The sequence below is a fragment of the Loxodonta africana genome, chromosome 7 (assembly GCF_030014295.1).
Source record: "Loxodonta africana isolate mLoxAfr1 chromosome 7, mLoxAfr1.hap2, whole genome shotgun sequence".
Lineage (NCBI taxonomy): Eukaryota > Metazoa > Chordata > Mammalia > Proboscidea > Elephantidae > Loxodonta > Loxodonta africana.
Window position 1 is genome coordinate 3,467,987 of NC_087348.1, and position 21,904 is coordinate 3,489,890.

A 21,904-nucleotide genomic window follows, 5' to 3' on the forward strand; every position below is an offset into this window, starting at 1 on the left:
GCTGTCCGTGGGGTCACCTTGAGTAGGAGCCGACTAGACGGTAGCTCACCACAAGAACAGGCACAAAGGACTGTTTATCACAAGCTCTCCATTTTTCTTGAAACATGGGGCTCCCGCGTCTTTTTAGAAAAAGTGAGAGAAAACTGTTTTGTGGCCGTCTTCAATCTATTGAATAAGATAGCAGTGTGGGGGGGGGGAGTGGCCCAGGATTTGGGGTGACAGCAGGGAGGGGCCCTGCAGGGAGTGTGGGCATGCAGCCCCCAGCCCCTCCCTGTGGCCAGGTGGCCCTGCAGGCCAGGCCTCACCAGCCTCTGACGCTCAGGAGAGGCTGAAAGTCTGGGTTTTTATGTGAAGTCTGTCAGTTGTTAAGCATCGGGTAGCAAGTACAGAAGACGGTAACACGGAAAGCTGCAGACACGCGTGGGCAAATCAGGAAGTACTGAGCTCTGCCCAGGCTGGTGACCCTAAGGGCTGCCCTGTGTTGGGACGTGTCTGCTGAGCTCTCTGTGGGTGAGCACAGAGAAGCTGGGCCTCCCCGCGGGCCCCCTGCTTGGTGCCTGGGCTGCTGGACGTGGCTGCGTGCAGGCAGACGGGTATCCAGGCAGCGCAGGCTGGCAGAGGGGGCTGGTCGGCTGCAGGGTGGACGCCAGGACAGGCTGAGGGCAGGGAGGGGGGACTGCCCATGTGCAGCCTGTTCTGTCCAGCTCCAGCGCGCACTCACCTGTACATCCCAGCTGCCACCTTCTGTATACCTCTGTGCACGCCTTAACCTAATGCCTTCTGTATACCTCCACACACCCTCAGCCTAATGCCTTCCGTATACCCCCACACCCTCAGCCTAATGCCTTCTGTATATACCCCCACCCCCAGCCTTAATGCCTTCTGTATACCCCCACACCCTCAGCCTAATGCCTTCTGTATATACCCCCCACCCTCAGCCTAATGCCTTCTGTATACCCCCACACCCTCAGCCTAATGCCTTCAGTATATACCCCCACCCCCAGCCTTAATGCCTTCTGTATACCCCCACACCCTCAGCCTAATGCCTTCTGTATATACCCCCCACCCTCAGCCTAATGCCTTCTGTATACCCCCACACCCTCAGCCTAATGCCTCCTGTATACCCCACACAAACCCTCAGCACATTGTCTCTGAATTGTCTGTTTATGTGTCTGTCCCTTAGCAGATGTCCAGCTCCTTCGGGGCAGAGGCCATACCACGTCTCCAGCCCAGTGCCCACCAGGGAGGAGGCTCTGACTGAATAACTGCTGCAGTCATAATTGCTGACTGAAAGGGCAGGTATGGCCAAGGGAAAGTGAGGGCCTAATGTGAGGCAACCTTGGCCCTTCATCCCAACATCACACCCAGTCTCAGGCCTGTGGTCAGGACTCGGCCCAGCTGGGAAAGTTTCAGAACTAGGGTCAGCTGGTCTCATTCCGCTCAGTTCCACTCCACTGTAGCCATGTCATTTATTGATCACTTCATTCCATCATCTGTCCATCCATCCGCCTGTACACCCATCCAACAAATACTTGCCCCTTCTTCCAGCCAGGCCCTGTTTTTCCCACACGAGAGTCAGTGGTGAGCCAGCTGCCACCTCCCTGCCCTCACAGAGTCACCTTCTCGTGAGACACAGATGCTAAGCAGGTAGACAGATGACTGCGTCAGGAATCACAGTGGCTGGGATACGGGCCATGAAGGGGGTGAGGACTTGGCAGGAAGCGCTGGGCGGGGAGGCAGGGGTCACCTCAGTGCTCAGGCAGGCCAGTTGCACTCAAGGTCAGCTGAGACTACGGTGCCACTGCCTGGCAGCTCCCGGTGTCATGGGACAGACAGACAAGCACAAGGATGGAACCTAGATGGTGCCGTGGAGGGACTCAGGCAGGCGGTGTGGTGGGCATGCCAAGGTTGGGCAGCTGGGGATGGCTGGTGCTCTGCCCAGAGTGGGGAGAGGGGATGCATTTGGTCAGGACAGTCAGGGCTGGAGGCAGCCCCGGGGCCACTCCTGCTGGGCCTGGCTTCCCAGTCACACGAGTGACCCTGAGAAGGAGACGTTCTCTCCCTCCTCCTCCAGAACCGAGCTCTCCCTGGAGGTCACCCAGCCAGAGTCATGCCAGCGAGACTTGAGTCAGCCCTGGGCCGACAGCCCTCCATCTGGCCACTCAGCAGGACACTGGCCTGCTTTCTCTGGCTCAGGCTGGCAACAGACACCCCAGCGGGGCATTCACCAAGTGGCGGTACCTGCACCGCGTCCTTCTGGGCTGGGCTATTTGTCATGTAGCCCAGACACGGCCAGCTGTATGGCTGCTAGCCTGGTCCCACCGGCATACGGATGGGCTGTCCCTCCTGGACCTGGAGCTCTGTCCCAGGGCTGGGAGGGTGGGGTTGATCCTGGGGGGGATGGGGCTGATCCTGGGGGGGATGGGGCTGATCCTGGGGGGATGGGGCTGATCCTGGCGGGATGGGGCTGATCCTGGGGGGGGGTGATCCTGGGGGGATGGGGCTGATCCCAGGGCACGCCTCCCCTAAAATTGCCCCTACCTTCACCCAGGCCTTCCAGGGAGGAGGCCACACCCCTCCTTGCTGTCCCAGCAGTGGGGGCAATCCCTCTCCATGCCCCCAGTGTAAAGCCCACCCCACCTCCCAGGGTCGGTTCCTCCACCCACCCTCCCTCAGCCCTCAGGGGTGGCCTCTGACCCAACAGAACCAGCTCTGGGAGAGCTGTGTGGATCCAGGAAGTCGGGCAGCGGTGGTGCTCCACGTGGTGGGAACCAGTTCATCCCGGGAAAATGAAAACCTGCAAAGGTGGGTATCTCTGGCTTGGGGCCTGCAGGTAAGCTTCTCTTCTTTTTACTTTTTAATGTTCTCCAGGGTACTCATAATGAGCAATTTATTGCTTTTCAAGTGGAAGGTTGGCCTTTAGTCAACAATTTTTTTTTACTAATTAACAATTTTTATGTAGCTGTAAAATGCTTTGTTCTAACAGGTATACTTTGCAAGAATGTCTTTATTTTGGTTTAAAAAAATTTTCATGAGTATTTAAAAGAAAAATGACTAGAGGGTTCTACACCAAAAGTAGTTTCCTTGGGTTGAAGAATGTGGCAATATACCTTTTTAATATTTTTTGCACGAGTTTGAATGCTGTAACAATGACCACAGACTATTTCTTATGTTTTGTCATTAGAAATCCTATTAAATGACTTGTACTTTGGAAGCTAAAAAAGCTTGACTTTCCTTTTTTTAAAATTAAAAAAAAAAATCTAAGTCAGCCCTGAGGGGAAAGACTGGCTGGGTTGGAGGAGGCTGGTAGAGGGGGTGGGCCGGTGTGCAGGCAGGGGCTGCAGCTGAGCCAAGGGGTCGGTGAGGAGGGGCCCTCGGGGTTGGAGTCTGGAGCACCCCATAGGCAGCCTCTGTGGGGCCTGGGGGCCTGGAAGGAGCGGAGGGTCCAGGCCAGCTCCACTTTGTGCCTCTCTCTGGAGCTGGGTCTGTTATGTGAAGAAGCAGCGCCACCTGGTGGCGTCTTCAGATACTGCTAGTGTAGCCATCAGGACGGGGCTGGGTGTACCCTCCACGAGGTGATGGGGCTTAGGGGGGATGTGCGGGGAAGAAGGGTTGGGAAAGGAACGAACAGATGTCTCCACCTGGCCATTCTTTTTAAGGCTCCACTACAACCCTTTAGTGAGGAACAGCCCAGCCTCTGGGATGCCAGGTTCCTTCTGCCAGGCCCCTGCTTTGGGGGCCCCATCCTTTCACACCCTCAGTTCCTGTGTGCAACACGGGTGCTGGTGTGTGGTGTGAGCAGGACAAGGTGGTGCAGAGGGAGGAGCTGGGCCAGGTGCCAGGGTCAGGGGTCTCTGTCCTGAAGGCTTCCTCTTTACCCAACCCTCCCAACCCCCTCCCCAGCCTCATCCTCTGACATCTTGGCATGGGGTGGGGATGGGTAGTCTTTCATTGTGTGTCCTCCCTTCGGGTCCTGAGGGCTAATGGGGTCCCAGCATCTTTCTGGGGGTGAGGTGGGGCTCTTGTGGGCCTGGGAGGGTCTTGGGGTGAGTGCCAGGCAGGGTGGGGAGGACCAGGTGGTCTCTAGTTACCTGTCCCCACCCCGCTTGAGTCCTGGGGTCTCTCTGAGAGGTACAGCAGGGCTCTCTGTAGAAGAGATCTCCAGGTGAGCGCTGGGCAGGGGGAGTGCTAGGCCACTGTCTACACTCGACCCATGGGCAGGGACAACCCCACAGCCCCCCCGCTCAGCCCCCTCACCCAGCACCCTCTGGAAGACTGCCTGAGGGGGCTCCCGCTTCCCCTGTTGCTGGCCCAGCATGTAATAGACCAGAGGCTTGGTGGCACCGTGGATGCAGGCCAGCAGGGTGGCGAGCAGTGGGAACATGGGCAGCGGGAAGCTAAGCAGGGGCGGAAAGCCCCAGTAGAGGATGAAGGGCAGGCTGCACATGGGGGGCAGCAGCGTGGAGGCCAGGAAGAAGCTGGAGAACTGCAGGCGCGGGCGCTGGGGGCAGCAGCTGACCCACATGAAGAAGACGAGGCCCGACAGGCAGGCCACGCCGGCCAGGACCAGCAGCCTGGTGACACTGGCCGCATGGTACCGGAGGCAGGCCACAGGTGCAGGCAGGGTCAGCGCCCAGATCAGCATGCAGAGCACGACCGTGGTGTGTCTGGGGCAGCAGCACTGGTAGCAGCTGGGGAAGATGTCAGAGAGGGAGTGCTTGGCTCTGAGGGCCGCCAGCAGCCAGAGCCCCACCGCTAACCAGAGGAAGGTGATGGCGAAGTAGGGCAGGTTGGAGCCCAGGGCCACCTTGACGGCTGAGAAGGCCACCTGGCAGCCCAGGAACAGGAAGTCGGCGGCCACCAGATCGAGCACGTAGACGCTGAAGGGGCTCTTCTTGATGTGGAAGCCCGGGTTCCAGAGAACCAACCTGTTGCCCACCAGCCCGATCGGGCCGACAGGAGCGTGAGGTAGAAGACGATGTCGTTGAATGTTGTCCGGAGGCCAAACATTCTGGCTCTTCCAGCTGGCCGGCCAGGCCTGTCCTCGGGGAGCTGACCCCGAAGGAGCCTGGGGAGGAGGTGGCGGGCATTGATTTACCTTGTCATTCAAGGGAGCGTCAGCAGTGGGTTTGCAGGGTGTCCCCTGGTGTAGGTGGACAGACCCTCGGGCCACCAAGTAATAGGTTGAGTCATGTTTCCCCCCAAAATATGTTCAAGTCCTGACCCTTGGGCCCATGAATGTGACCCTGTCTGGGGAAAGCAGGGTTTTCTCTGCAGTTGTGATCAGAAGGGGTCCCTGGGTGGCACAGATGGCTAAGCACTTGTCTACTAGACCAAAGGTTGGTGGTTCAAAGTGATCCACCGGCACCTTGGGAGACAGACCTGGAGGGCTGCCTCTGAAAGTCCACAGAATGCTGGAGCTGGTCCACTCTGCACACACGGGGTTGCCATGAGCCAGGGTTGATCAACTCAACCACAGCAACCACCAGGCCGGGGTGGGTCCTGACTCTAATCCTTCCTGAGTGGCATTTAATGAAAGAGAAGACAGGCAGAGAAACAGGGCCTGCCACGAGGAGAAGCCAGCATGTGACATCCGTCTTTGAGCCAAGAGACACGCCAAGAGAGGCCCAGGGCTATAGATACAGAAGGAGATGAGGAGGGGCCTCCCCTAGAGCCTTCAGAGAGAGGATGGCCCTGCCTACACCCTGAACTTGGACTCCTAGGTTCCAGAACTGCAAGGCATTAAAGTCTGTTCTTTAAAGCCACCTATCCACGTGGTGGTCCTTTGTCATGGCAGCCCAGGAGACTGAGGTGCTGACCATGGGTGAATACCCAACCCTCTGGCCTCACCAACTGCTTGGTGAAAGGGGGGTTAAATAGGTCCTGCTGTGACGTGGCAGGACAGGGCAACTGGCCAGTTCTCTGGAAGTGGGAGGGTGCAGCTCCCTGCTCATAGGATAAGCTAAGACAGAGATGTTCTCTGGGTGGGCGGGACAGTGCCCCTTCCTCTGCAGCTCATCCTCGCCCTGGAGACCCAAGGCACAAACACCTGGGTGCCCTCTGCCCCTGGCCTGGGACCCTCTGTGTCCAGCAAGGGGCTGGGCCGACCTTCTGGTTGTTTCACAGTGTGCATCCGCTCCTTGCGTCCTGTGGTTTGTCTGTGGTGGTGCTGTGTGGCAGCTGCTGTGGGCCTGGGGCTAAAGAAACCTTCTCCTTTATCTTTCTAGGTTGTGGTGAGCATTCAGGCTTGGCCCACTTCTCCTGGGGACGCAACGAAGCACGTTGACTTGCCCTGGGTTGGGCAGAGGCCATCTTAGAGAAGGGTGCCCAAGTGCTGATTTCTGCAGGGTTCTCGTCCTGCGTTTTAGGGAAGTGTTGTGGGCCCTCTTTGCACCCTGCACACTCTGGCTGTACTTGAACTTTGGAAGCCCTGGTGGTGCAGTGGTTAAGAGCCTGGCTGCTAACCAAAAGGTCAACAGTTTGAATTCATCAGCCAATCCTTGGAAGCCCTATGGGGCAGTTCTACTCTGTCCTACAGGGTCACCATGAGTTGGAATCAACTTGGTGGCAGTGGGTTTGGTATTTGAGCTTTGGCTTGAACCGGCCCCCAGTGTTTTCCTTCAGGATTCTCTTCTTCCTCCCTAAGGAGTAATTGCTTAGAAAATGGCCTCCTGTCAAAATATACAGTCTTTGGTATCATAAGTTGGTAGTGAGAACTCCTCTGTCATTTGGCTTAGTATTTTAACTGTTGTTAATGAAGACTAAGGAAACCCTGGTGGCGTAGTGGTTAATTGCTATGGCTGCTAACCAAAGGGTTGGCAGTTCGAATCCGCCAGGCGCTCCTTGGAAACTCTACAGGGCAGTTCTACTCTGTTCCACTGTGTCGCTATGAGTCGGAATCGACTCGACGGCACCGGGTTTGGTTTTTTTTGGTTTTAATGAAGACTAAGGTGCTCCTGACCCAAGCCATGGTGTTTTCAATCGCCTCATATGCATGTGAAAGCTGGGCAGTGAATAAGGAAGACCTAGGAAGAATTGACACCTTTGAATTATGGTGTTGGTGAAGAATATTGAAAATACCATGGACTCCTGTTCTAGTCATCTAGTGCTGCGATAATAGAAATACCACAAGTGGATGGCTTTAACAAAGAGAAATTTATTTTCTCACAGTCTAGTAGGTTACAAGTCCAAATTCAGGGCTTCGGCTCCAGAGGAAGTCTTTCTGCCTCTGTCGGCTCTGGAGGAAGGTCCTTGTCCTCAATCTTCCCCTGGTCGAGGAGCTTCTCAGGCACAGGAACTCCAGGTCCAAAGGACGGGCTCTGCTCCTGGCGCTTCTTTCTTGGTGGTATGAGGTCCCCAACTCTCTGCTTGCTCCCCTTTCCTTTTATCTCTTGAGAGGTAAAAGGTGGTGCAGGCCACACCCCAGGAAAACTTCCTTTTCATTGGATCAGGGAGGTGGCCTGAGTAAGGGTGGTGTTATAATCCTGCCCTAATTCTCTTTAGCATAAAATTATAATCACAAAATGAAGAACAACCACACAATACTGGGAATCATGGTCTAACCAAGTTGACACATATTTTTGGGGGGACACAATTCAATCCATGACAACTGCCAAAAGAACGAACAAATCTGTCTTGGAAGAAGTACAGCCAGAATGCTCTTAGAAGCAACGATGGCGAGACTTCGTCTTACATACTTTGGACATGTCATCAGGAGGGATCAGTCTCTGCAGAAGGACATCATGCTTGATGAAGTAGAGGGTCAGCAAAAAAGAGGAAGACCCTCAAGAAGACGGATTGACACAGGGGCTGCAACAATCGGCTCAGGCATAGCAATGATTGTTAGGACGGCACAGGACTGGGCAGCGTTTCTTTCTGTTGAACATAGGTCTCTAAGAGTTGTAACTGACTTGATGGCACTTAAAAATGGGTAAAGGATTGTAGCGTGCCAGTGGGGCCCTTTGGAAGCCGTTGGGTTGATGTGCGTGTCTGCTGTACCTTTGTCAATGAGTGTACACTTGTTGGGGGCCAGCCCACTTATCACGGGAACTTCAATCTTTTAATGCTTTACTGCTTTGGAGAATTATAGGAGCCATCGGCCACTTTCCAGGTAACCAAGATTGGCTAAAATTAGAGCTTCGATGGCCCCACCATTCTGGAACTGCAAATCATTGCTCTTTATTTTTAGGCCAACCTTTGTCATTCCTAATGACTTTCAAGCCTGCATATGCGAGTCACTGAGCAGGACCCTTGTCAGCTGGATGCAGCTGTGGCTTGAACCTTCCCAGCCAGCTAGTTAGACTGAGAATCCAAACCCTTTGAAACACGGGGTGCTGACCCCCACGGGGCTCCCCTTTCCATCCCCACCTCTGTTAAGGAGGACTCTGTTTCACCACGGATTGTTGTTGTTTTTAAATGTTTCTCACATGGGTTTGGTTTCGGAACTCATTTCCTGTCGCACAAATTATTGGCCCGTGGGGCTGCATTCCATGAAAGATAGTCCGTGAAAGTCTAGGTGGAGGCATTGTCCCCCACAGCCCCCAGCCCCCTAGCATTCCTGCGCATCACTTCGGTGCAAACAGTTTACATGGCCTCCAAGCCCCGTTACCTCCTCTGGGGGGGCCCTCCCCCTCCCTGCCTGCTCCCCCCAGTGCCTGGTTACCCCAGGACCTCTGCATCCCCTGGGACGTTCTCTTCACGGCCTCACTGCCTCCTGTCCTCAGAGGTTGTCTTGCAGCTTCCCTGGCCTCCCCGCAGCCGGCCCTCCCAGCCTGCCTCTCTGAGGTCTGCTTTGCCCAAAGCTGCTTGGGGTCATGCAGAGTAAGGCTGAGGGGCTGGGGCTGGGGCTACGGCTCAGATGATGGCCTGCCCTGTCCCTGTGTCCCCAGGCTTCTGGGACCCCAGGATGCAGACGCCAAGAGGCAGAGATGGGTGGAGGGATGCCATACCCACTGCCCAGGCCATTGGGTCACCCCTGGTGCCACCCTATAACCCGAGCCCTGTGTCCATGGAGACCTCAGAGGATGTGGGCATTTCTGGGCTCCTCAGAAAAAGTGCCTGGCAAAGGAGCACTTGGAACCCCCCAGACCCTGGGCACTGCAGTGTGGGCTTCCTGAGAGGGAGCGACTCAGCAAAGGGATGGGCCCGGGGATGTGTGGGGGTAGGGGTGGCAGCCAGTGTGGGCAGGGGCACCAAGCCAGCCAAGTGAGGTGGGGGTGGGGTCGAAGGAGGGTGGCCTGGGGGTCACTTTTTAGGTCTGCCACTTAGTGGCTCATCTAAACCCCAGTGACTTAGCCCCTCTGAGCCTCAGCGTTCTCATCTGTAGAATGGGAGTGCTTTCCTACCATGTGAAAAGGTTTACCTGGATAAGAGCAGCAATGAGGTCAACTATGAGACGCAACTCTGTGCTCTTCCTCCAGTGGTCCCCCAACCCCTCCCCGTCCCCCTACCTCCCCTACCCCCACTTTGGGGAATCTGGTGTTGAAAGGCTGAAAGTAGAATTGGGGACTCGCACTTCCCTTTCGGCTCTCTTTTCCCCAGACAGGGTGAGTGCCCTGTATAATCTGTGTCCACAGGCAGCGAGCAGACCAGACCACGAGGGCTGTGCCTATACCAGAGCCACCGCCGAGGCACTAAGGCCCCAGTGGGGGGCTGGGGGGTGATCCTAGGCCAGTGGGCACAGCCCAGGGCTCCCACTCCCCAGGGCCCCTGGACCCAAACCTGCCAGGATGCCTGAGAGCCTAGGGTGGGGCACCATGGGCCTGGGGAGAGGGTCCTGGGGAGCCTGGGGTGGGGCGCTGTGGGGGCCTGAGGTAGGGGTCCATGGGGCCCTGGGGCAGGAGTCCAGGGGAGCCTGAAGCAGGGTACTGTGGGACCCTGGGGTGGTGGTTTGTGGGAATCTGGGGTGGGGTGCCATGGGGACCTGAGGAGAGGGTCGGGAGGAACCTGGGTTGGGGCACCGTGGGGGCCTGAGGTGGGGTACATGGGAGCCTGGGGGTCTGTTGAAGCTGGGGAGAGAGTCAGTGGGGGCTGGGGTGGGGGCACCATGGGGGCTTTGGCCAAGAGCACCAGGCTAGCCGGGTCCCAGGCCTCAGCACAGCTGTGGAGGCAGATGAGAAGCCTCGGAGTCCAGGCTTCTGGGGAGCCGTCTTCCACCCTCACCCAGACTCATGGGGCGGGGGTAGGGCCAGGCTCAGTCCCCGTGGCACCAGTGCCCTCCGTCTGCGAGGCATGGGGGCCAGAATCAGAGCCGTGCTTCCTCACAGCGCTCACAGAAAGCACTCCTCGCAGGCGTCCTATTGTGTGGATGGAGACTCCCATGGTGGGTGCACTTGGAGGTGGAGGGTGGGGGCATCAGCAGGAGGGCTAGCGCTTGATCGGGCATTCAGGATGCAGTTCCCAGCACTCCACACACATCGCCTCACTGGGTGCTCATTTGCACAGATGGAGAAATGGCGCAGAGTGGCTGAGTGACTCGCTGCGGGGACAGAGTGGTGGTGGCAGAGCTGGGCTCAGCCTGGGGCATTCGGGCCCCAAAGTCTGCTGTCACCTGACACCACCCCCTGCCCCCAGGCCCCACACTCAGGGGACACTCAACAACCTCTTGCTGGGTGCAGCGCGGGCTGGCTTCTTAGTGGGACTCTCCTTAGCAGGAGTCCTTGGGTGGTGCAAATGGTTAACATGCTCACTGGTAAAGGAAACGTTGGTGATTCAAACCTGCCCAGCCTGGCAGTCTACTTCTGAAAAATCCGCCACTGATAACCCCACGAAGCACAGCTCTGAGACACACGGCCACCAGGAGTCAGAGGCTGATGAGTGGACGGCTACTGATTTGGTTGCCAAGGATGGGGGTGGGAGTGGGTGGACAGCGAGGGCAGCTGCTGCCTCTAGGCGGGGAGGATGGGGAGCTGTCCAGAGGCTGAAGGCCTGGGCGCTGTCGTGCCAGGGACAGGCTGCAGGAGCCGGTGGGCAGGACGACAGTCCCATTCTCCGCCCACCAGGGCACTTCCCCTCTGCCGTCTGGAGATGCCAGCAGTGGCTGGCTTTGCTGAAACTCTGGGTGTCCATGCATGGAGGCCCCACAGGCCACGTGAGGCAGCATGGGACCTAGGAGAGACATCTGCCAACGGTGACAAGCCTCCCAGCCTTTCATAATCAGCTGACCATCACAACAGCCCAAACGGACCTTCCTTCTGGAGCCCATCTCCAAGCCTGAAATCCTGCCCGTAGATCTCTTCCTCTCCAGGGAAATATCGCACACGAGAATGGTGGCATCTGATCACCTTTGGGATGGATACGCAGGGTGCTCTTGTGATAAAATGAATGGCTTTGTGATATCACCTTATTTTCCTGCCGAAACTCAGAGTAACAAGATAATGAACTGACCACGGGAGGGCTGGGCAGGCTCTGTGGACAGAGTTTGTGGCGAGACGGAGCTTTGGATGGCGCTGGACCTACAAACAGAAAGAAGAGCAGTCATCCGGAGCTGCACCAGCTGGCTTCAGGGCTGTCGTGGTGGCCAGTGCTGGTAGCCATCCTTCCTAGTGGCCAGTCCTGGTGGCCATCCTGGTGGCCGTCCTGGTGGCCGTCATGGTGGCTGTCCTGGTGGCCATCCCAGTTGCCGTCCCAGTGGCCATCATCTTGGCCGTCCTGGTGGCCGTCCTGGTGGCCAGTCCTGGTGGCCGTCCCGGTGGCCGTCATGGTGGCTGTCCTGGTGGCCATCCTGGTGGCCGTCCCAGTGGCCGTCATCTTGGCCGTCCTGGTGGCTGTCCTGGTGGCCATCCTGGTAGCCGTCCTGGTGGCCGTCATGGTGGCTGTCCTGGTGGCCATCCTGGTGGCCGTCCTGGTGGCCGTCATGGTGGCTGTCCTGGTGGCCATCCTGGTGGCCGTCCCAGTGGCCGTCATCTTGGCCGTCCTGGTGGCCGTCCTGATGGCCAGTCCTGGTGGCCGTCCCGGTGGCCGTACTGGTGGCTGGCCGTCCCGGTGGCCATCCCGGAGGCCGTCCTGGTGGCTGTCCTGGTGGCCGTCCTGGTGGCCATCCCGGTGGCCATCCTGGTGGCCGTCCCAGTGGCCATCATCTTGGCCGTCCTGGTGGCTGTCCTGGTGGCTGTCCTTGTGGCTGTCCTAGTGTCTGTCCGTCCTGGTGGCCAGTCCTGGCAGCTGTCCCGGTGGCCGTCCCATTGGCTGGCCGTCCCACTGGCCATCATGGTGGCCATCCTCGTGGCCATCATGGGAGCCGTCCTGGTGGCCAGTCCTTGTGGCTGTCCTGGTGGTTGTCCTGGTGGCTGTCATGGTGGCTGTCCTGGTGGCCGTCATGGTGGTTGTGGTGACCAGGAGGCAGTGGCTGTGCATCCTCTTAGTGACTCATTGATAAATCTGAGGCTCCCATTGGGGGCTTCAGTGGGCTGCTTGGCACACCCCCCCCAAACTACTGCCTACTTGTGCTCAAAGCTCCCAATGGGAGTGGGGTAGGCTCGCTGCTAGCTCGGCCTTGGGGTGAGGGCTAGGGGTTCCCTAAGCCTTTCTCTCACCCATGACTAAGTGAGCCTTCAATTCCAGGGTCATTTTAGTCTCCTCAAAAGGGACAAAGAGAAGCAAGGTGGGATCATTTTGTGCTCTCTGAAGGGGTGTGCCTGCAGCTACTTGGGGATGTGCCTGCAGCTATGGGGACGTGCCTGCAGCTATAGGGAGGCTGAGGGGGGAGAAAAGAAGAGATTGTGGGGGAGGGTGTTGTGGGGGAGGGTCTCCAGAGGGAGGGCCTTGGAGGGGAGGGTCTCTCAGGGGAAGATCTTGTAGGGGAGGGTCTTATGGGGGAGGGCCTCATAGGGGAGGGCTTCAAAGGGGAGGGTCTCACAGGGGAGGGCCTCATGGCGGAGGGTCTCATGGGGGAGGGTCTCATAGGGGAGGGCTTCAAAGTGGAGGGTCTCATAGGGGAGGGCCTCGCAGGGTAGGATCTGATAGGGAAGGGTCTCGCAGGGGAGGACCTCACAGGGGAAGGTCTCAAAGGGGAGGACCTTGTAGGGGAAGGTTTCATGGGGGAGGGTCTCATAGGGCAAGGCCTCATTGGGGAGGGCCTCGTAGGGGAGGGTCTCAAAAGGGAGGGCCTTGTCGGGGAGGGTCTCGAAAGGGAGGGTCTTGAGGGGGAGGGCCTCATAGGGAAGGGTCTCATGTGGGAGAGTCTGGTAAGGGCAGGTCTCATGGGGGAGGGCCTTGTAGGTGAGGGTCTGATGAGGGAGGGCCTTGTAGGGGAGGGTCTCATGAGGGAGGGCCTTGTAGGGGACGGTCTCATGAGGGAGGGTCTGGTAGGCGAGGGCCTTGTAGGGTAGGGTCTGGTAGGGGAGAGTCTGGTAGGGGAGGCAGAAGAAGATCATGGGCTTGGCGGCTCTGTCCACCACAGCCATGAGGAGGCTTAGGTGGTAGAAGTGGGGGGGGGACGTGCCAGTGCAGGCTCTGGGACAGCCAGTAGACCCCGAAGGGCAGCCCACAGAAGAAGGAGAGAAGGACCGAGAGCAGGACGAAGGTGGGGAACCCGCAGGGCTGGTGCCTATGGGCTCCGCGCTCCCTCCACAGAAGCGGCACCAGGCCGCACACGCTGGCTGCCACAGACAGGACGCCAAACAGCGTGGCCGTGAGCAGCCACAGCGCCGGGCACAGGGACGCGCTGGGCTTACCCGACAGCTGCGTGCAGGCGCAGCTGAGAAGCAGGTGGAGCAGCAGGCCGAGGGCCCCGGTCAGTGTGCTTACGCAAGTGGTCAGGCAGCGCGGGTGCCGGCAGGGGTGCCAGGTCGGGAAGAAGGCAGACAGACACTGCTCCATGCTGACAGCTGCCAGGAGACCCAGGCCCACCAGGTAACAGGACCACTGCAGGGAGGCCAGGCTGGTCTGCATGAAGTCGGGGATGGCCAGGTGGCCCTGCACCAGGTCGGGGACGATGGCAACCACATGGCAGCTGAGGAAGAGGAGGTCAGTGCAGGCCACACCCAGAAGGTAGATGGCAGAGGGGTTCTGGTACACATCAGAACCCAGCAGGCCCAGGACCGCTCTGTTCCCCAGCAGCCCTCCCAGGCTGAGTGCCTCTGTAAGGCACAAGATGACGAGGTTGAAGGCTGCATCCTCCTGGCTGATGGGTGGGAACTCCGACTGCTGACCGGGTCTTCTTGGATCCATCATCTGGCTGAGTGCGAGGTCTGGGTGGGACACCCCAAGAGAGGCTCAGAAAGCTGGTTCTGCTCCCCTGTCTCCATGCCCCTGTGACCACAATGACCCCTGAGTTCTGGGGACTCAGGACTTGTGGCTCCTGCCCCTCCCCACACTGAGGAGACAGGGGAGGGAGGGCTGGGTGGCTGGTGGGGAAACGGATAAGACTCCGGGCAAAGGGGCACTGCTCCCAGTTCTGCCCCCACCACCCGGCACCTCCCTTCCTTCTATGTCTGTGGCACCAGGCAGACAGGCTCCCCAGTGGCGGCCTCATGCTGTCCCGGGTCCAAGGCAGTAATGGGTTTTTGGAAAAGGTTCAAGCGCTTTTGTGTGGCTGCCAGCCTGTAGGCCCGGGGTGGGGTGAGGGCTGCTGTTGTGTGGTGGGGAGGTGCCTGCAGAGGGGCCGGGCATGGGGTGCAGCGGTTAATTGTGTGTCCACTTGGCTGGGTGAGGGTGCCCAGTGGTTTGGTCAAACATTGATGTAGAAACTGGTGTGAAGGTATCTTGTAAATGTGATTGAAATCAGTCGACCCTAAGGAAAGCAGACCACCCTCCACAGTGTGGGTGGGCCTGATCCGGTCGGGTGACAGCCTTAAAGTAAACACTGAGGTTTCCCAGGGAGAGGAATTCTGCCTCAAGATTATAATGTAGATGTCCTGTTGGAGTTTCCAGCCCTCTGTCTGGCCTATGGATTTCCAACTTGCCAGCTCCCACAAGCAGGTGAGCCAATTCCTGAAAATAAATGTTTTTTTCTCTTTCTTTCTGTACACACACACACACAATAAAACCCATTGCTGTTGAGTCAATTCCGACTCGTAGTGACCCTACAGGACAGAGTAGAACTGCCCAGTAGGGTTTCCAAGGAGCAGCTAGTGGATTCAAACTGCTAACATTTTGGTTAGCAGCCAAGCTCTTAACCACTGCACTACCAGGGCTGCAAACATGTAATAGAATATATACAAATTCTATTTCTCTAGAGAGCCTTAACTAAGACAGGGGGGTACTAGGATGGGGGGGGGCTGCTGAGCAAGACCCCAGCGTGTGCCCTCTTTGCACTGTGACCTCTGGGGCAGGAGTCTTTCATGGGGGACCCTCTACCCTAGCTGGTGGCTTTGGAGGAAGGGGGAGTTGAATAGATGGGGTCCCCATGACAGGGTTACAGGGTCCTGGGGGGAGTAGAGGAACTCTGATGGACTGTTGGTGATCAGCAGAGGGAAATGAGGAGAAGGAGGAGAAGGCGAAGAAGGAGGAGGAGGAGGGCAAGAAGGAGGAGGAGGAGGAGGAGAAAAAGAAAGAGAAGAGAATCAGAACCATCAGTGGGTGGAAAACATTCCAAGTGTTCCTTCTGGAATCAGCCCAGGCTGGCTGCAGACCAGTGGCCCAGCCCCATCCAAGGGTGGAGGCTCAGAGCCCAGTCCGCTCTTGCCATCATCTGAAGAGCTGCAGCCACTCCCAGCTGCCTCCGCCATCCAGCCAGCAGAGGAGCACCAAGCCCTGGGCGCAGACCCACCCTGACCACCACCTGTGCCTCTTACCAAGCCGGGATGAGGAGCTGGCCATGGTCCTGAAGATACTCCGGTCTCGGGCAGGCAGCTGTCCTGGCTGTAAGTGGATGGGTCCAGCTCCCAAAGCCTCCGGGGGCTTTTGCTCCTTGGAGTCACAGGGTATCTGGCTGGGATGGGCTGGTCAGTATGGAGCAACAGGGAGGACCCTTTCTCCTCCACTCTGCTCCAGCCCAGGTGTGAGCAGTGAGAGACTTGGACACCTGGGACCCTTCCTGCAGCTTTCTGGGCAGCGTGGTGTGCAGAGGAGCCAGGCCAAGCAGTGACCTCACCAGAGACAGAAACTCCCGTGGGGCCCTAAGAACCACCCTCTCCATCCAAAGATTGGGAGGGGTCAGCCAAGAGCCTGTCCTGCAGAGCTGAGGCTGCCAGCCGGTTTGCTCCAGGTGGCGGGACTGTGCAAGCGTCGGGTCGGCTGGGGGAGAGGGGATGATGGACTGAGGAGCACCCTTCCCGGCCCCTCCATGAGACGTGTGGCTGGCTGGGGTCAGGAGCTGCTGGCACAAGCAGAGGGGGCTCTGATGGCTGCGGCTACGTCATCATCGACACGTGCAGATTCAAGTCTATCAGCTTGTCTCCAACCATACTTCTCTGGCCCTGCAGTAAGAGATGCCTGCTTTTGGCTTTTGAACTTCCAAGCGCCTGGGTCCTGGCAACTCTTTCCTCGTCTTTGCATTCTGAAAAGTTTTACAGCAGCCCTGGAAAACCCTTCATTTCTTTTTTATATTTTATTTTTGTTGTTGAGAATATACACAGAGGACCAAACCCATTGTTGTTGAGTCAATTCTGACTCATAGTGACCCTATAGGACAGAATAGAGTTGCCTCATAGGGTTTCCAAGGAGCGGCTGTTAGATTTGAACTGTCGACATTTTGGTTAATAGCTGAGCTCTTAACCACCTCGCCACCAGGGCTCCGTACACAGCAGAACATATGCCAACTCAACAGTTTCTACATGGATTACATTCTTCAAGTTGTGCAACCATTCACTCTCCTTTTCTATTGTTTCCCCCCCATTGACGTAACTCAGTGGCTCCAAAGTTTAGGGATCTTTCATTTCTTATAACTGTGGGAATATATGCTTTCGTATCTCTCGAGTGAATACCTAGGAGTGGGGTGGCTGGCTCCTCTGAACACGTTTAACTTGGTAAGAAGCTGCTGAACTACCTCCCAGCATGGGGAGCCTTTCCCACTAGCAATGTCGGACGGCTGAGGGGAAACCCTGCAGCCCACCCACAGAGCTGCAAGAAGGAGCCTCTTTCAGGCTCTGCACCAGGGCTGGGCAGGTGGGCTTCAGAGGTGAAGGGATGGGGAGCAGCTCTGGGTTTCCAGAAAAACCAATTAGAGTGAAATTACATCGTGTTCACTTTCACAGAAACCTCTTTGTGGCATCTGTCCAGCTTCTGATGTGATAAGATAGCTGGGAGAGTGCATGACCTCACACACAAGGATGCTCTCAGGAAGATGCTATTTGGAAAATTTTAATCGAAGCAAGTTGGTGGGGGGCTTGGGAAAGGATTATCGTCTTTCCTGGCCCCTGGTTGATGGCCCCTGTCCCTGGTGTGTGTCCCTGAGACACAGGGCAGGGCCCAAAGGGCCCTCCCTGTGGACCCTGAGGGAGGGGGCACATCACATCCTCTTCCCAGGAATGCTGGTGGCCCCAGCGGTGATATGTCTGTTCCTGGGAACAGAAGCCTAGCCGGGAGAGCCTGAGGGGGCAGCCCTGGGGTCCAGAGGTGGGGTCTGTCTGGTGGACACTGCCTCTGGCCCTGCTCAGACTAGAGCGGCCTGCCCTTCCCAGCCAGCCTTGGGGCTGAGGTCTGCTTTGTCCGAGGTCCCGGAAGGTGCTGCTCAGTATCATGCAGGGTGAGGCTGAGGGGCCAGGCTGGCCAGGGGTCCACGGTGGAGGGGCAGGGTGGGGGAGACTGGATGTGGTCCTGGGGCAGAAGAAGTGGTCTGGGTGAGGTCAGAGAAGCTGCAGGCCATCCTTGCCTGGGGGAGCCAGAATGCTCAGCTGCCCACTTGGCTGAGGCTCTGGCTCAGAGGATGGATAGCCTACTGTGATCCCACTGTCCTGTGGAATTAAAGGCCAGTGTTAACCACTGTCCAGCACCCAATAGTCAGTGCCCCAGGCCAGACAGGACTTGAACTCAGCCCTAGTGATGGGGGTTTGGACTGCAAATGAGAGTGACAGCGGGGTGGCCTGGCCTCGGTGGGCCGGAGAGAGTGAGCAAGCAGGCCCACCCCTCCCAGCTGTGCTTGAACTTGTCCCACCCCCGAGGGCAGCCTGACCCTGGGGATTTTCACAGGTGGTGAAGAGTCTCTGCAGGCTCTTTAGGCCCCCAGGAAGCAGAGCATTAGTGGGATGGACCCCCATCAGCAACTCCTAGGATGGAAACAAAGCCTGGGGAGCAGGGCTGGAAGGCCCCAGGGGCTAAGGTCAGAGAGGGCCAGGCTCTGAGGGGGAGGGGGCTTTTTTGTGATGTCCCGCACCCCAGCCCCAGGCTCAGAACAGTGGTTTCTGCCTCTCCAGGGGCCTTGGGGCCTGGCTCTATCTGTAGGGTGCTTAGGGTTCTGAAGCTGTTCCTGACAACCCACGTTTGGAAGGCTTCCCGGAGCACCACGGCTCAGAGCTGCGGAGGACCTGTGCTGGGCAGCGTCCGTACGCTGTCAGCCTGGCACCCCAAGATTGGGAAGCTGCAAGAACACCCACTCTTCTGTCCACACATCTTTGGATGGTGGAACAGTGATCCTGGGGGGTGGGTAGGCACCCCAACTTTCCAGTGGGAGCCCTGGATGGTGGTGGTCCCAGCTTTATTCCTTTTGGGGGCTCACGACGGGTTGGCGAGGATGACGTGGATGTGCCTGGGCGGCCCACACAGCACTGGACACTCACAGGGGCTCAGTGAGTGACAGCAGCTGAATGGGGACTTGAGGCCCTGACCCCACAGCGCTTCCCCAGACCTAGGACCCCAGGATGCAGAGGCCATGCAGGCAATGGGTTTTTTTATATTCATTCCAGAAGATTTATCTACCCATCCTCCTGTTGGTATATATTTTTGTGCTTTACTCTTTTGCTACGAGAAACAGCACTGCGATGAAGTCTGCAGAAGGAAGATGGCACCTGGGCCTGGCGATGTGACACAGGAAGCATTGTATGTGTTTGTGATGCCGTACTTCTTACAGAAAGTTGTGATGCATGTGTGATAGATAAAGTGCTAAAATTTGACTCAGCCAGGTGGTGGATACATGGGTGTTAATATTTAAAAATGCTCTTCTCTACGCTTGAAATAATTCGTAATAAAAAAGAAACATTGAATAATTTCTAGATAGAAATATTTTAAAATACCAGAAAAAAACTAGGACATGTACAGAGGTGTTGTGATAGGACGAGGCCAAGCCCGGGCCCAACAATAAGCTCTTTCTTACTAAGGCCAATCTAGCTACTGCCACTGAAGAATGCCCAGCCTGTCAGTAGAATTGACCAGTACTGAACTCTCAATATGGTACCATCCCTAAAGAAGACCAGCAGTTCTCGGGTGGCAGGTTGACTACATTGGACCCTTACCATCTTGGACCAGGCAGCAATTTGTCCATACTGGAACTGACTCCTGCTTGGGACATGGTCTTAACTTACTGTCATGGATTGAATTATGTCCCCCCCCAAATATCTGTCAACTTGGCTATGCCGTGATTCCCAGTATTATGTGATTGTCCACCATTTTGTCACCTGATGTGATTTTCCTGTGTGTTGTAAATCCTATCTCTATGATGTTAATAAAGTGGGATTAGTGGCAGTTATGTTAATGGGGTAGGACTCAATCTACAAGATTAGGTTGTGTCTTAGGCCAATCTCTTTTTAGATATAAAAGAGAAAAACAAGCCCAGAGACTTGGAGACTTCATACCACCAAGAAACAAGAGCCAAGAGTATAGTGCATCTTTTGGACCTGGGGTCCTTGCACTGAGAAACTCCTACTCCAGGGGAAGATTGATGACAAGGACCTTCATCCAGAGCCGACAGAGAGACAAAGCCTTCCCCTGGAGCTTATGCCCTGAATTTGGACTTCTAGCCTTCTAGACTGTAAGAGAATAAACTTCTGTTTATTGAAGGCATCCACTTGTGGTATTTTGTTATAACAGCACTAGATGACAAAGACACTTACCTTCAGGGTCTCTGCCAGCACCACCATCTGAAAGCTTAGAGAATGCCTGATGTACTGAGATGGAATGCATCATAGTACCACCTCAGACCAAGGGCCCAAGGGATTAAGGTGCAGTGAAGGAGGTGAGGCAACCAACAGGTACCAGCTCTGGTCCAACGTCTGTGGGGCATTGTTCACGACTTGTTCACTCCTCACAGCACATAGGGCATACACTGTCATATACACAAGGAGATAATTTATCAGTGGAGACTTAGGCACATCATGCTGAAATTTTTTGAAGTCACCCGAAAACTGTGGGGTAGACTTTACCTTCTGGAAATAGGCTGGACCAATATGTTGAATAAATTTCTGCTTACAGAAAAGTTGGATATTCTTGGTAAAAATCAACAAAGCTTCCTTCTAAGAATGTGGCAGCCTTCCTGTAAAGTTAAGGACATCCCAAGGGGCTGAGAAGTGAAGAGGAAGCATGAAATCAGGGTGACCTACCTGAGGGGTTTGCCAGTTCCAGGAATTTAGAACCTTGGATTAGGACTTGGATTAAAGGGCTGAAAGACAATGGCTCAGACCCTCACTGTGTGAAAAGCGCTAAGCAAAACCTTGGCATAAAGCTGAGACATGGGGTGGCTTCCCAGTTTGTGAAAGGGCTGGCTAGAAAGGTTCTGTATGTTGGTGATGGGACAGTATTGAAAAGAGTCTCAGCCTGGGACCTGGAAGGGAAGAACCGAGCCTGAGATTTTGCGGCCATGTGCCACTCTCACATGGGTAAATTATTTGGATGTTAGTTCTTACACTTTTAAGGACACTACTATGACCAGAGCCTTTAGGGTAAACTTTATATCCTGCGACTCTGACTGTCTTCCCTCTATTCCTTTCATGGGAAAATGTCTGCTCCACGTTGGATCCATTTTGCAAGATCCACACTAGATCGTCTCCCAGTTTCCAATTTTTGAATTCATCCTTGTAATAAATTGAGCTTCCAAATGACCTGCGTGGTAAGGAGAATAACCCCCACCCTTCCCAAGGGGGCCATAATTATAAATGTTGGCTTTCTCTCTGGAGCTAATCCCACTATGCCTCACAGCTGTTTCCCTTAGGTACTACTTAGGTAATCACTAGGATTTTTGTACCCACATGACTCCGCGTTTCTCCCAAGCTGGCCCAATCTCCTAGTTCTCCCAGGTCCCCACTCTGTGTACCTCTGGTTCTTATCCCTATCCTTATCCTCAATCCCTTCCCAGATGATTCCCTTTACCTCATTGCTCTCATGGAAAAGCCTGCCTTTGATGACACTGCTTCCCGCATGGCCCTCTGAACTGGTGGCTATTAGTTGTGTCCCGTGACTCCTGAGCTATGGACTGGAGGAGGAACAAGTGCCCACTCATTTCTCACCGCCACTTTGGATCATTTCCTCCATCCTTCCCCAAAGCCAAGTTCCTTCGATGCAGCCAGTTCCTTGAGTGGTCCCCATCCACCTCTCTCTCTCCGTCTTTGTGTCCTTTCACTCCTGCCACAGTTTTGGTGACATCAGCATTCACAGAGACAATTATCCAATACTCTGGTCTCTCGGGTTCTTGATCTTTCCACGCCTGTTGATCTTTTCTTCCAAACAACTAAGCCTCCTGCTCCTATAGGTCATTCTGTGAATCTTTCAATACCAATCACCTCCTAAACCTTAGCTTCAAGTATTCCACTTTCTGACATCCATCACCTGCTATGTTTCCAACTCATTTATTCTAGTACCTGGAACTCAATACTTCTTAAGCCTACTGGGGCCTTCAAATCTCTGATCCCATCAGATTTTTAGTACTTGTTATCATCTTTAGTGAAGTATCTGTTCAATATTTTCCCCATTTTCTAATACAATTGTCTTCTTACTGTTGAGTTTAGAGAGTTCTTTGTATATTTTGGATACAAGTCCTTTTGGGACATGTAATTTACCAATATTTATCAGTCTATGGCTTGTCTTTTTATCCTCTCAACAG

General features: G+C 55.7%; 2 protein-coding genes across 2 annotated transcripts; both read right to left on the reverse strand.

Annotated features, from left to right (window-relative positions):
- Window positions 1–358: 358 nt before the first annotated feature.
- Window positions 359–10,525, reverse strand: MRGPRG (MAS related GPR family member G). The gene is given in 6 exon segments (XM_064288941.1): window positions 359–632; window positions 4,092–4,959; window positions 4,962–5,068; window positions 9,983–10,099; window positions 10,162–10,221; window positions 10,425–10,525. Coding segments are annotated over 6 exon segments (1,527 nt in total).
- Window positions 10,526–12,776: 2,251 nt separating this feature from the next.
- MRGPRE (MAS related GPR family member E) lies at window positions 12,777–14,199 on the reverse strand. The gene is given in 2 exon segments (XM_064288942.1): window positions 12,777–13,430; window positions 13,432–14,199. Coding segments are annotated over 2 exon segments (1,392 nt in total). The 5' UTR covers window positions 14,170–14,199.
- Window positions 14,200–21,904: the final 7,705 nt, after the last annotated feature.